The 14173-nt window shown below is 51.5% G+C and overlaps 1 protein-coding gene across 3 annotated transcripts in view; it reads right to left on the reverse strand.

Moving 5' to 3' along the window:
* The window catches only part of TCF4 (transcription factor 4), a 100203-nt gene that overhangs the window by 10344 nt on the left and 75686 nt on the right, over positions 1-14173 (reverse strand). For all 3 annotated transcript variants that reach the window (XM_088527869.1, XM_088527868.1, XM_088527867.1), the window contains 5 exons: positions 11042-11174; positions 7017-7084; positions 5960-6038; positions 4565-4641; positions 3080-3277 (listed from right to left, as the gene is read on the reverse strand). In XM_088527869.1, the coding sequence (XP_088383995.1) occupies positions 3080-3277; positions 4565-4641; positions 5960-6038; positions 7017-7084; positions 11042-11174 (555 nt within the window). The remainder of the gene's footprint in view (positions 1-3079; positions 3278-4564; positions 4642-5959; positions 6039-7016; positions 7085-11041; positions 11175-14173) is intronic.

Here is a 14173-nt window from a genome sequence, read left to right on the forward strand (position 1 = left end):
AGGTGGGCACGGAGCCGTCGGCGGCCCCGTCTGCGCGCGCTTCCGCCCGTACCTCCCACTGCTCCTTTATTTACTGCAGCTGGCCGCAGTTTTATAGCCTGTTTCATGTATTAAAATTCAAATGTGGAAAACATTACCAGTATCCTCCTTGATTTTCTTTTTTTTTTTCCCCCCCCCTTGAATTTTTTCCCCCCCTCGACTTCCTTTGCAGCGAGGAATGTATCAAATGGTCAAAGGCTAACGGGAGACTGACTCCACTCACAAACTATTTCCTTTGTTCTAGGGGTTGCGCTTCCAAATCCAGCCCGGTTTTCCAAGAGAAACGCTCCGGCCCGGCTCCTTCGCCCGAGCTGCAGTTTCAGACAGTGAGTAATGCAGCTCGGCTCGGCGCTGCCAGGGCGAAGCCTTTTCGGGTGCAATTCCCAGGCCCTGCAATGTGCAGAACGAGGGCTTTCATTCCCCCTTGGAATGGGTTGCACCTATCCCAGGTGTCCCCGAGTGTCCCTGTATCCGTGCGGATTTACGGAGCGGCTCCGCAGCGGTGCCCCGTTGCAGCAGTTGAACACATGCAAAGCTGCAGGAATGAAGCTCTCCTCCCTTGATTGGGAGCAGATCCGCAGGAACGGCCGCGGATCTGGCTTTTCCTAAAGCCAGATTTCTTCATTAAAAGCAGTATTGTTTAAACACTGGGGAGGGGGAGAAAAAAGAATAGCTTTATACAAACAAAAACCTTCGATTATGTGGATCCCACGGGGATTTCACGTAGCACCTGAGGCCAAGCTGAGCTCCAGTTTCCCTTGGTGAGATCCAGGGAGCTGCTCCCGCTCCTTTCCTTGGGATGGGGAAGGGGATGGAAACGCCAGCCCCCTTCGGCTGCCCCCTTGCCCTGGCTTTGGGCCTGCCCACGGCACCGGCTCCGGTGGCTTTTGGCAATATTCGGCCCTGCTTCGGTTAATACTTCATTTAATGAGGAGCAGAGGCCGGTGCGAGGTAAAGAAATAAAAAATCCGCCTTATTCCAGGTGCTCGATCCCAACTAATATCACACGGCTGCAGCAGAAACCGCTGCCTTCTTGCAGGGTTCCGTATTCCGCTCGGGGCACCGGAGCGGCCCACGTCCGCACGGAGCGACGTGCAGCAAAATCCCGGGAAAACCCTGGGAAGGGCCATGCCAGAGACTGGGAGCCTCATTATGTTATCCCGAGGGCATCCCCGCGGGTGCAGCAATTACGGGGTAATTGGCCACCACAAGGAACGTCTTCCTTCCCTCCGGAGCTGCATCAAAGTCTTTGATTTTGTGAAAAAAAAGAGGAATCCTGTCAAGTTTTTTTTTTAAAAAAAAGACGCTAAATGTTTGCATTTTCCATCGGACGCCTAATCCCATTGGGAACGCGCCGGGGCCTTGATTACAGCGTGGAGCAATGAACTTCACAGGTCATTGTGCGGCCCTGAAAAGTCCCTCTTTGGGACAGGGTCCCCGAATTGTCCCCCTGCGCTTTAATTACCAGGAGGGCTCAATAGCAGGGCCACATCCACCTTCCCCGCGCGCTCTTTTATCCCCACACCTCTTTTGTGCCTCCTCCTATTCATCCCGCTGAACAGAATCCCCGCAAGCTGTTCACAGGGAAAGCTTTGCCGTGCAATCATCCCGGCTGCTTTTCCTCATTTTCCCCAGCTTTTTGGCCAGAGGGAAACCCAAACAGAACACAGACCTCCAGGTAAGGACAAATACATATATATATTTCCATATATATCTATGGAATTCTTTGGCACACCATCAATTCCGGTGTCCTTTCTCACGTGCTTTTTTAATTCAAAGGGCTTTTTTTGGCCTTTTTTTCTATTTTTTAATGGTTCCTGCACACTGCAGAGCCACTTCCTGCACGTTCCCGTGCTCCTTGGCTGGAGCCCCCCGCGTTAATGGAAATTCCTCCTCCTGCTCCGCTCGGCCGCGCGCTGGGATGAGCGGGACGGAGCCACACGGCAGCGGACTGGCCACGGATCCGTCGCTTTTCCCACATGTTTTCCTCCACTCCCACTGCTGGAAACGCGCTCCAGGACCCTATGGACAGGCCTTGCACGTATGCACACATCCTATGGATGCACACTGCAAGGGCTGCCTTGCACGTATGCATGCACCCTACAGATGCACGTATGCACACATCCTATGGATGTACACTGCAAGGGCTGCCTTGCATGTATGCATGCACCCTATAGATGCACACTGTAAGGGCTGCCTTGCACACATGTTCACACCCTATAGATGCACACTGCAAGAGCTGCTTGCACGCGTGTTCCCACCCTATATATTCCCACTACAAGAGCTGCTTGCACACGTGTTCACACCCTATAGATTCACACTGCAAGACCTGCTTGCACGCGTGTTCACACCCTATAGATGCACACTGCACGAGCTGCCTTGCACGCGTGTTCCCACCCTATATATTCCCACTACAAGAGCTGCTCGCACACGTGTTCACACTCTATAGATGCACAGTGCACGAGCTGCCTTGCACGCGTGTTACCACCCCATATATTCTCACTACAAGAGCTGCTTGCACGCGTGTTCACACCCTATAGATTCACACTGCACGAGCTGCTTGCACGCGTGTTCACACCCTATAGATTCCCACTACAAGAGCTGCTTGCACACGTGTTCACACCCTATAGATACACACTGCACGAGCTGCCTTGCACGCGTGTTCACACCCTATATATTCCCACTACAAGAGCTGCTTGCACACGTGTTCACACTCTATAGATGCACAGTGCACGAGCTGCCTTGCACACGTGTTCACACCCTATAGATTCCCACTACAAGAGCTGCTTGCACGCGTGTTCACACCCTATAAATGTGCACCGCAAGAGCTGCCTTGCACGCGTGTTCACACCCTATAGATTCCCACTACAAGAGCTGCTCGCACGCGTGCCCGCACCGCGCAGACGCACACGGCAAGCCGCCCCTCGCACACCCCACGAGAGCCGCCTTGCACGCACCCGGCTGCCTGCTGCACGCGCTGCCTTGCACACGCGCGTGTGCCCCCCGAACCCCACGCGCCCCGCGCGCGCCGCCGTCTTACCATGAGCGAGTGGCGGTTGGCGGAGAGCAGGCCGGTGCCGTAGCCGGAGCCGAGGCCGCCCATGGCGCCGTTGTGGCCGAGGAGGCCGTGCATGTCGCCGTGGCTGCCGCCCATGGCGGTGGAGGGCCCCACGGCGTGGTTCCGCAGCACGTGGATGGCGTCGTCCAGCCGCTCCAGCCGGTCCTCGATGCGGCTCTGCTGCGGGCGCGGGGACAAGCGCGGCGTGAGCGGGGACCCCGCGCGCGCGGCCCCGCTCCTGCCTTTCCGCCCGCTTTTTTGGGGGGGGTTCCCCCTGCCCTGGACATCGAGGGGTTCAGGGGGGACACGGGGGAGCACGGCCGGCACGAGGCCGGCTTTGATTTTCATGGGCAAAACAGGTTCAATGATTCCTCATGGACAGAATCGTGACAGTACGTCCGTGGCCCTCTGCGTCTTTGAAAAGTTTTAGTGATGCTTAAAAAAACAAAACGAAATTAAAAAAAATGAAATCATAAGAGAGATGCGCAAAATAAAAAGGGAGAAGAAGCAAAGAAACAAACACACCTCTGGTTTTTAAGCGGTTTTGGGGTTTTCCTCCCCCTAGCTAAGGCGCAAAGAGAAGAGGCGCTAGCAGCTGGCGAGCAACGTCACACCTTGGAACAGCCTGTCCCTATGGATGGGCATCCTCCTTCCATGCACCGTGGGTAAAAGCAGGAGTAAATGGGTGTCCCTGGTGCCACCCCGGGCCCTGCGGGGCTGTCACAGGGGTGTCCTGTCCCCTGCGCTACCCCGGGGACATGGCCCATGGCAAAACCCAATGGGAGTCCCTGGAGCAGAGCTTGGACATGACCTCCTTGCTCTCCTCTCAGCAGCTTGGCCACTTCCAGGCTCTTTATGGAAACGCGGAATCGTTTTGGTTGGAAAAGACCTTCAAGGTCATCGAGTCCGGCCGTAACCCACCCCAATGCGCCTGCTAAACCACGTCCCCACGCGCCTCGTGTCCATGGTTCCTCAACACTGCCAAGGACGGGGCTCCACCACAGCCCCGGGGAGCCTGTTCCAAGGTTCTCCACGCTTTCCACGGAGAAATTCTTCCTAATATCCAACCTGAACCTCCCTGGCACAACCCGAGGCCATCTCCTCTTGTCCTATGGATATTCCGGAGAAGAGATGGACTCCCACCTCACGACAACCTCCTTCCAGGCAGTTGTAGAGGACACTGCATTCCTAACGTGCTCCTGGCCAGCTTGGAGCATCTTTCCATTGGGAAAGCCAACAAACTGCACGAACATCTCCACAATCCTCAACTCCTAGCTCGCTCGGGACCAGGCCCCATGGGACCAGGTCCATCCCGTGGTGCCTCCACCACCGCGGAGCTTCTCGCCCGCGTCCCTGCTCACCCCATCCCGCGCGCGGAATGAAAACCTGCGTGAGAAGAACACATGAGAAATGGAAAGAACAGCAAGTAAAACACTGAGGCAGAGGAGGTCGCTAAGCAAAACATACCAAAGAGTGTAAGGGACCTTCATAATTGGGAGATGATGACGCTTGACCTCCATTTCTAGACCAAACAGCTGTGCCTGCTAACAGTAAAATGGGAGTTACCATTAGAACTGTGCAAACAAAAAGGTCTTTCAAACTTTTTTTGGACAGTTTTGTAGACACGTAAATGCCCTGCTGCAGATAGGCTATAGAGCAGACAACTTCCGAAACACACATGGGTGAAAAAAAATAATTCAATAAAAAATAAGGGAATTTGGTAGCGCAGCCGGAGTCCCCGGCACAGGGAGCATCGGCACCGGAGCCGGCACAAGGATGCAGCCCCTGGGTCATGAGGAGCCAACCCGAGCAAAAAAATGCAAAAAAAATAGGAAAAAATGGGGTTGGCATCCCCTGCTCCTAAGCTATTCCCGCTGCGTGCGGGAAGAAAAGGCCTCCTGGTCGTCAGCAGCGTTTGCTAACGCAACACGAAATTGGCCTTGTGAAAGAGGCAAAGCAAACATGGGGAAAGATGCTTTTCGAGTCCTTTCCCAACGGCTTGTGTTTATAGCAAAGTGGTGAGACAATTTAGAGCTTTGTTTTTTTTTTAAATTAATGATCTTCTGGCTGATCTTACAAAGCGAGGTTAGGAATTTGCGACGGAAACGGTCAGATTTTAATCCTAACGTCGGAATTGAACGGCATTCGCTTGGACGGAGACAGGCCAGGGCGGATCTCCCGGCGGTCCATTTTAGGCTCAGCGTGCGAGTTTTTTTCTCATTGCAATATTATGCTAATTAAAACTTAAATCGTCTCTTTTCTAGTCCCCACGGATTTTGATTCTTATTTTATTTGGGATTTGGTGATAACACTGAATGGAGCAGTGAAAAGCAATCTTTGCTTTGGATATAATTTCTAACTAGCCTTGGCTATCCTTGAGGGAAAAGCGCCTAGCACGCTCAGCTCAATCAATTCTTTGTCAGAAGGACTTAAAAAATCCTTATTTTCGTTTCTTTGGACACCACTTGCTGGTTTTTCACTGGTTTCCCAGGAAAACTCGCAGAAAGCCGCGTAGTCCCATCACTTACTCAGCGCGCGGCTTTCCGCCCGGATCTCCTCCAACCCAACCGGGCTGGGATTGGGTCAACGTGTCCTCCTCGTAAACCAAGTATCCAACAGATGAAGCAGCTTCGCAGGGTCTCGGCTGGTGCAGAGACACGTGGAGGGCTTTTTGGGCTACCATTCTGCCTGGCCTTTGCCCAAGAGAAAACTCAGCTTGGGGTGAACATCTCTGCAAGAGCCACGAGCCGCTGCACGGGGTCTGCAGCCTGATGCAGCCCCGGGACCGTAGGAGCCCCCTTAGGCATCTCCTACCAAAAATAGGTTGCAACGTTCAGTAAAATAGAATTGTAACAACAATACCTGAGAGAGAAGGGGGAGAACCAACAGGAGTTGAAGGATTTGATGAAAAGCTGTTGTTGGTGTGATCTGGAGAATAGATCTTTAAAAGATGATAAAGAATTAATCTAGAGCCATCACAAACTGATGCAGAGAGAAATATGGAATTCTTATGCATTCAGCTCATTTCAATGAAAGCAGGACAGGTTAAAAAGCCTCTTATTCAAATATTAATATTTCTTTTCATAAAGACAACACGGTATTAGATGCAGGAAGCCAGACAACAGGATCCTTTGACTGAGACATCTCGATGGAGACAGACGCCAGCCAATTAAGCCACGGGTTGGCACGCGGGCACGTTGCCATTCCAGGGACCGCTCCACGGATGAGCGTCATCGCACAAAGCCTCGCAAAATCGCTTGTTTGGGGCGGTTGGTGCCTTTTTTTTGCATCGTTTTTTTTTTTGCTTTCGCTTTGTCACGCTGAGATCCCTCAGCAGCCAAAACGAAGCGAAGGGGCCGGCGGCCGCCGCGTCCGTCAGGGCACCCCAAGGGTGCCTTTTTTAGTCGCTTTTTTTGGTTTTTTTTTAAAGGATGCATCGGAAGAATATGCCCAAAAGACAAATCGACTCTCATGAGAACTCAATGGAACCCACTCTGCCCAGAAAATAACGGCAGCGGCGCTGCTGGAAAGCCCGGCGCCGCCGGCGACCACGGGCTTTGCAGCAGCCACCGCGGAGGTGGAACCTGCCACGAAAACACCACGTCGGGAGGCCAAGGAAAGCCACGACCGCTCCTCGTTTGCACCTCGCTCGGTAGCACGAAAATAAGCATCATTTGGGGTTTTTTTTTCCCCAAACCTCCCTCGTCTTGGAACGTGTGAGACCCAAAGACATCTCCCCCTGCCGCTCTAATATTTCCACTCTTGCAAAATTAAATGTGAATTTTCCAAGCGCTGTTTTGCACCACGCGGGCGCCCTCCGAGCCCAACCTCTCTCCCCTTTGCTGCTCATCCACCTCCAATTCCCGTTGGGAATTCACAGAAAGGGGAAGGGGGTATTCCAAAGGAAATGTTTCCTTACAGAGGCCAGTGCTTTCCCCAGCGCGTCGCCGGTCTGCGAGCTGCCTGCTGCCCCGCTCCCTCTGTTTGCTGCAAAACAAAAGAGACAGTGTTAAAAACAAAGGATTCGGCCTAAAAACACACAGAAAAACACCATTCCCGGTCCACCTCCTCATAATTCAATTGCATTTTAAAGCTAATTGCTTGAAATTAACCGTTAATTGCCATTAATCGGTTTGCCAAGGTGGGTACCCAACGCATTCAGTTTCCTTTGCGCAGAGAAAACATCAACTCCACACGCTGCTTTTTAAAAATATATTGCGGATTTGCTAGGACTTGGCCATATGGCTTGATTTTTCCCTGAACGAGAGGTTGCTAAGGGTGGAAGATGCTCAAAGGTATGAAAAATATCCAAGATCAGAGCGGGGCCGCGTTCGGTGCCAATCCAAGGTGGTCGTGCTCGGATTTGGTTTCCTTCTCCTCCTCCTTCCCACATTTCATGGCCGTTTTCCTTGCGAATTCCCCATTTTCCTAACTCGGGAATGGCCCCCATCCTGCTCCTGGGTTTCTAGGCACGGGTCTCGGGTCTCCTTCCCATTTACGACACGTAGGGTGATGCATTTAAGAAAAGGAAGATCGAGTTTCCATTTGAGAAAATTTTCCAATTAAGAAAAATTTCTCCTTCTAATTAAGAAAATTTTCTCCTTCTAATTAAGAAAATTTCCTAATTAAGAAAAGGAAAAACGACATTTAACTAGACTACATAAAGTCCTGGCCTTTCGGTATTTCTCCTGTACCGGAATGCTTTAGAAAGGCCTTTCCAAATTGCTCTAATTCCAAGCTTTCCTACTAAATTCCCCCAGTGGGGCTTGCTCACCTCCTCACTTGCTCCCATTTTTCCTTTCTTCCAGGTAGAGTTTCACTATTCCTATTGCACATTTGGACGTAAGCTTATATGAAGTGAGTTTGTGCATGCTCCTTTCCTAAAATGCAGGGCATTTTAGGCTAAAATGGCATGTTATGCATGCTTCTCTCTCAAAAAAAGGGGAAAAATACATTTTGCTTCTTGTTGTCCAGTTAAATAGGGCAACTCGCTGCTTTAAGAGATAACTAACTTCTATGTCTGCTTTCACTCTTGCAGAAGGCACCAGATCATGCTGTTTTACATAGGGAATGACTGTGGGATATTAGCAAGAGCTTCTCTTTTTATCTACCAGTTGTTGGTCCATCATTTCACTCCTGACTTCAGTGAAACACTGTTTAAATTCAGCTAGACCGCAGCTCGAATGGAGAGAGGCTTCGTTCTGCAAAGCAGCATCCAGAATGGGAGAAAATGGCTCCGAAAAATAAATAAATGCTTCCCAGAAAACATGACAGCGACATTAAAACCCAGAATTCCGAATGCAGAGAGCCATGGAATCTGCTTTCTGGAGGGAAAGCTGGCAAATCTTAAGTCTTCCAGAGGGATGGGGAGAAACAAGGGATGCAGCAAACACTGCTTGCATTCCTGGGAAGCATCCAGCCAAATCTCCCTGCAGAGGCTCTCAAATACACTGGATGGCCTCCAGATTACAGGGAAGCAAGGTATTTCTACAGATTAAGAAGTGATCAAGAGATGGGAAAAATATTAAAAAAATATATAAAAATATTCTAGGGATAATGAAATATAAAGTTGCCCACGGAGAGCAGCTCTTGTAGCAGGTCCTAAGGCTGGAGGAGCCCAAGTCTATGAAGCCAAGTGCCACGTTGGGTTGGGGCACTCCAGGAAAGCTGGGAAGAGCCGGGTCTGGCGCAGACTGCGCTTGGTTGGACCTGATGGTCTTTATGGTTGGACCTGATGGTCTTTATGGTTGGACTTGATGGTCTTGAGGGTCTTTTGCAATCACAATGATTTGGTGACTCTACGGATGCGTCCGCATGCGATGCCGGGGATGCCGCGAGCTCCGTCCAAGGAGAGAGCGGATCAGCTCATGGAGAAGAAGGAGCCTGAGGTTCTCCAATCCTCCTAATTCCAACCAGCTCAGCCAGCTCCTGAGCTGGGAAAACACCGCATATCCTTGCTCCGGTTTTCCGTTCCTTGCGAGGGAATCCTTCCAGGCTGCTGGAGACGGGAGCGTGGGGAAGAGGAGCTCTGGGGCTGAAGCAGGACAGCTGCTTTGAAGTTCTTCTGCAAAACATTCTGAACAACTTAGCGCAAGGAACGCTACGAAACCCGCTCCAATTTGGAAGGGGACAGTTTATCCAAAACATTTCCGGCCTGGGCTTAATTGAGTCGAAGTAGTCCAACGCAGACTTCCAGAAAGGTTTTGATTAATAAGAGAATGAGGAGCAGAGCTCTGAGGCAGGAGACAACCACATGCAGGTGAGCACATCCACCTACCCAACCATCTCCAGGCGTTCGGAGGACAGCTCTCCAACGCATCGGCGAGGTTTGTTGGGACACACCGGAGAGATTCCTTGGAAACAGGACTCCCCCGCCGCAAAACGGGGCTTGGAAATGCCTCACACGAGCTGGGAATTCTAATTTCGAGCTGCTCTCCCACTCACCGAGCTATTAATGTGCCCGAGGCACCGTGGAAGGCTGCGGCGTCGCGATGGCTCCGCGCTACCCGTGAAGCTTCCTCATGCTTTGGGAGGAAAACGGCCTCAACGAGGCCCTTCTCACGTGGTACTGCTGCAATTCTGCCTGTAAATCTTAAAATTATGGAATAAACTCCCAGGAATCTTGAGTATAATTATATCTAGGGAAGTATCTGGTGGAACTGGTAGGTTGGAGCCATCTATTAGAGATTCCAGGCAGAGTTTTTAGAGTTTAAATTCTAGCACGAGCTCCTGCTGCTCTGCTGCAATGGAGCTTTCTACAACAGCAGCCTGGAAGGGAGGTTTCTAGGTAAAGGAGAGTGGAAAAACTCCCACCAGCTCGCTATTCCTAGTTGGAATCCTCCCAAATTCCGAGGAACTGGCACTGCTGGGTAGAAGAACAGGTTTCCCCTGTTGAAACTGCTACCTGCTTCCAGCCCGCTGCAAAATCCTGCATCCCTAAATATTATCTGCAAGGCTTCTATGGAAGTGTTGGAAAAATGAAAAAAAAGGATGAGTTAAATTTGACTCTATTAGGCTCCTTTTGAGAAAGAGAGAGAGTGATTTCCGTGTCACACACACAGGAAAAGTAATACACTGGAAAGGAAGAATTCTCAATGGAATGGCAAGATTGAGCACAGAAATACTACACTGCAAGGGGATACGTTTTTCCCAGACAGTGATAAATTAAGAAGAGACTGTATTTAGTTTCTTCTTTGTTCAGAGCCCTTGCAAAATATGATGCCCATGTGTTAATGCTTGAACCCACCCTCCATTCTTAGTGCATTAGTCCTGCTCGCAGTCATTCAATCCAGAATCATGTGTGTAATCTGAAACATGTGGCAAATGCTGTGTTCCCTATTTCCCAATTATTTCATTAGCTTTATTTGTTCTTTGAGATACAGGCAAAGCAGTATGCCTTTATTCCCTGCATTTAAGGCGGGATTTGCCAAATATTTAGGGGAGCCTACAGATGTGTGCTGGTAATTTGGTGAGGGTGTTAGGGCAGGAAGGGCAGGAAAAGAAGGACACGATGCCCTGGTCCCCTTCCTGGCAATGTGAGAAGCAAGTCAAGAATTGAAGGGAAGGGGCGTTGCGGCGGCGAAGGGAGGTATCACTTCACAGGGCCCCGCCGGTGATTAAACGCCTAAAGATAATAAAATTAGACTCCAAAAGCAGCCGGATCAGGCACTTGATATAGCCCGGGCAAATTCGGAAAGGGAGCACTTCCCTGAGTGGAATATTGTGTTTTTATATTGAGCCTCCAAGCAGCAGTGTGTGCATAAGGCAAGGGAGGCAAAGGCCATCCCCAAAGGATTTATTTTGCGGAGCTTTTCCCATTTTCCTAGACCTCTTGAGGCAAGCAGCAGCCTTTCCCTGCCCCTCTGCAGCTCGCCGGCAGCGCTGGGGTGCCGGGAGCGGGGTCCGGAGCGCCGGGAACGCCGGGAACGCCGGGAACGCACTCACCCATGATGCTGTCGGTGCCGTTGGCCGGCGGTGTGCAAGAGGACGCGCTGTAATGGTTGGTGCCGCTGCGGTGGAACGTGGACATCGGAGGAAGACTGGAGTTGATGTCTGCGGAGGAGTGCGATGGGTAGCTCTGCGGAAAGGCAGGGAAAAGAAAAGGATGGGAATGTTTCAACCATGTCCAAGGGTGGCCCGGACGGGAAATAGAGGCTTGGAAATAGAGGCTTGGAAATAGATACCAATAACTGAAGCAAGACCCTGTAATGCAACATCCCCCTGCACCCTCTGGCTCCCTAGGTGCTTCACATCAAGATGGCTAAAAAGTCTCTTTTCCCTCATCGGCGTTATTTAATTTGGCAGGATTTTCTCTTACTTAAGGACCAAGTTACAGGATATTTGGAAGTTTTCGCCAAAAACGTCAACACGAGCCAAACTCTGCTTTTCCTACCCATGAAAAAGCCGCTGCCAACCCTGCCCGAAGATCTGAGGCTTTGACTCACGTCTAAAGCGCCCCAGGCCTCCGGCCCTGAATCCAAGCGGCTGGAATTGCACGGACGAGCGGGATGTGTCGGGAACGGGGGTGCGGGAAGCAGCAAAGGCTTCGGCCATCCCAGCATTCCCACCCTGGCTAAACTTTGCTCCATGAAGCAGCATCTCGTGATTCCCTCCTTTCCCCGGGGAAGAAATCCCAACGCTATTGCCAAACATTTTAGGGGAAAAAACCACGGGATCTGCGGATTGCCCTTTGCATGCAAAGCCTCTGTTTGGGCCACTGCGAACACGGCTGCAAAAGCAAAAATAATCAGCACCGCCACCTCCCAGGAAAACCTGGAAAACCGGGATGGGTACAGGGAAGCTGGAATCCAGGCACACTTAAAGGAAATTCCAAGTTTCCCGGCTTGCACGCTGAAGGCCCTCGGTAGTCTTAGCTCTCCCCTGAATTCCTGCCATGCAAATGCCCCCTAATTCTGATGAATGGGTATCAGCGGAGATAAATTCGATTAAATTGGGTTTTAAAGGTATGCTCGATTTTATAATATATGCTTGTCGCTTCAGAGCAGTGTTAAATTTGCTTAGTGCCCTAATTATGCCATTTTATAAGGACATGATTAAGCAGTTTTTGAGGCAATTCCTTTTGCTTTTGACTTCCTATTAGCGTTACATAGCACTGCGCTAACCTCATTACATTTGAGATTTCGAAAAATTTGTTTTGCAAATTAATTCTCAGTTTGCAAAACTGAATTTATTTTTTTTTCCTAATTCCTCAAAGGAAGTTTCTGCTAAACTTTAAAGCATTTGCCTCCTCCCTTAAAACCAGCACTACTTCTTACTCTCTTCTTCAATGCTCTTCCAGAAGTGGGAAATGGGAAAATGCTGCTCGTAAAATTGCATGCATTTTGAGGAAAATGCCTTCCATTTTAGCAGTCTGTTCTTTACCTCCTCCTTCAGCAAATAAAAAGCAACCAAAACAACCAGCCCTCTCCCAAAACACTGAACGGATGCAATGCAGCATCACTGCTCTGTAGCCAACTGAGCCCTCAGCTCTGCTCGAGACGGATTTCATTCCAATTTGATTCTGTTCCTAAAGGACACGTGCCACTGACTGCGTGCAAGGATGTCCCAGCACCAGCAAGGATGCATGAACACAAACTAGGGATGTCCTAGCACACACAAGGATGTCCCAGCACACACAGGGATGTCCCAGCACACAGGGATGTCCCAGCACACACAGGGATGTCCCAGCACACACAGGGATGGTCCCAGCACACACAGGGATGTCCCAGCACACAGGGATGTCCCAGCACACACACGGATGTCCCAGCACACACACGGATGTCCCAGCACACAGGGATGTCCCAGCACACACAAGGATGTCCCAGCACACACTAGGATGTCCCAGCACACACGGGGATGTCCCAGCACACACAGGGATGGTCCCAGCACACACAGGGATGCCCCAGCACACACAGGGATGCCCCAGCACACACAGGGATGTCCCAGCACACAGGGATGCCCCAGCACACACAGGGATGGTCCCAGCACACACTAGGATGTCCCAGCACACACTAGGATGTCCCAGCACATGCAGGGATGGTCCCAGCACACACAGGGATGGTCCCAGCACACACAGGGATGTCCCAGCACACACAGGGATGCCCCAGCACACACAAGGATGTCCCAGCACACACAGGGATGGTCCCAGCACACACTAGGATGTCCCAGCACACACAGGGATGGTCCCAGCACACAGGGATGGTCCCAGCACACACTAGGATGTCCCAGCACACACTAGGATGTCCCAGCACACACAGGGATGTCCCAGCACACACAGGGATGCCCCAGCACACACAAGGATGTCCCAGCACACACAGGGATGGTCCCAGCACACACTAGGATGTCCCAGCACACACAGGGATGTCCCAGCACACACTAGGATGTCCCAGCACACACTAGGATGGTCCCAGCACACACAGGGATGTCCCAGCACACACAGGGATGTCCCAGCACACACTAGGATGTCCCAGCACACACTAGGATGGTCCCAGCACACACAGGGATGTCCCAGCACACACAGGGATGTCCCAGCACACACTAGGATGTCACAGCACACACTAGGATGTCCCAGCACACACAGGGATGGTCCCAGCACACACGGGGATGTCCCAGCACACACAGGGATGTCCCAGCACACACAGGGATGGTCCCAGCACACAGGGATGGTCCCAGCACACACGGGGTTGTCCCAGCACACACAAGGATGTCCCAGCACACACAGGGATGGTCCCAGCACACACTAGGATGTCCCAGCACACACTAGGATGTCCCAGCACACACAGGGATGTCCCAGCACACACAGGGATGGTCCCAGCACACACAGGGATGGTCCCAGCACACGCAGGGATGTCCCAGCACACACTAGGATGGTCCCAGCACACACAGGGATGCCCCAGCACACACAAGGATGTCCCAGCACACACAGGGATGGTCCCAGCACACACAGGGATGGTCCCAGCACACGCAGGGATGTCCCAGCACACACTAGGATGGTCCCAGCACACACAAGGATGTCCCAGCACACACAGGGATGTCCCAGCACACACAAGGATGTCCCAGCACACACATGGATGTCCC

This window comes from Tinamus guttatus, unplaced genomic scaffold, assembly GCF_059628265.1.
Source record: "Tinamus guttatus ecotype Peru unplaced genomic scaffold, ASM5962826v1 Tinamus_guttatus_pri_ptg000293l, whole genome shotgun sequence".
NCBI lineage: Eukaryota > Metazoa > Chordata > Aves > Tinamiformes > Tinamidae > Tinamus > Tinamus guttatus.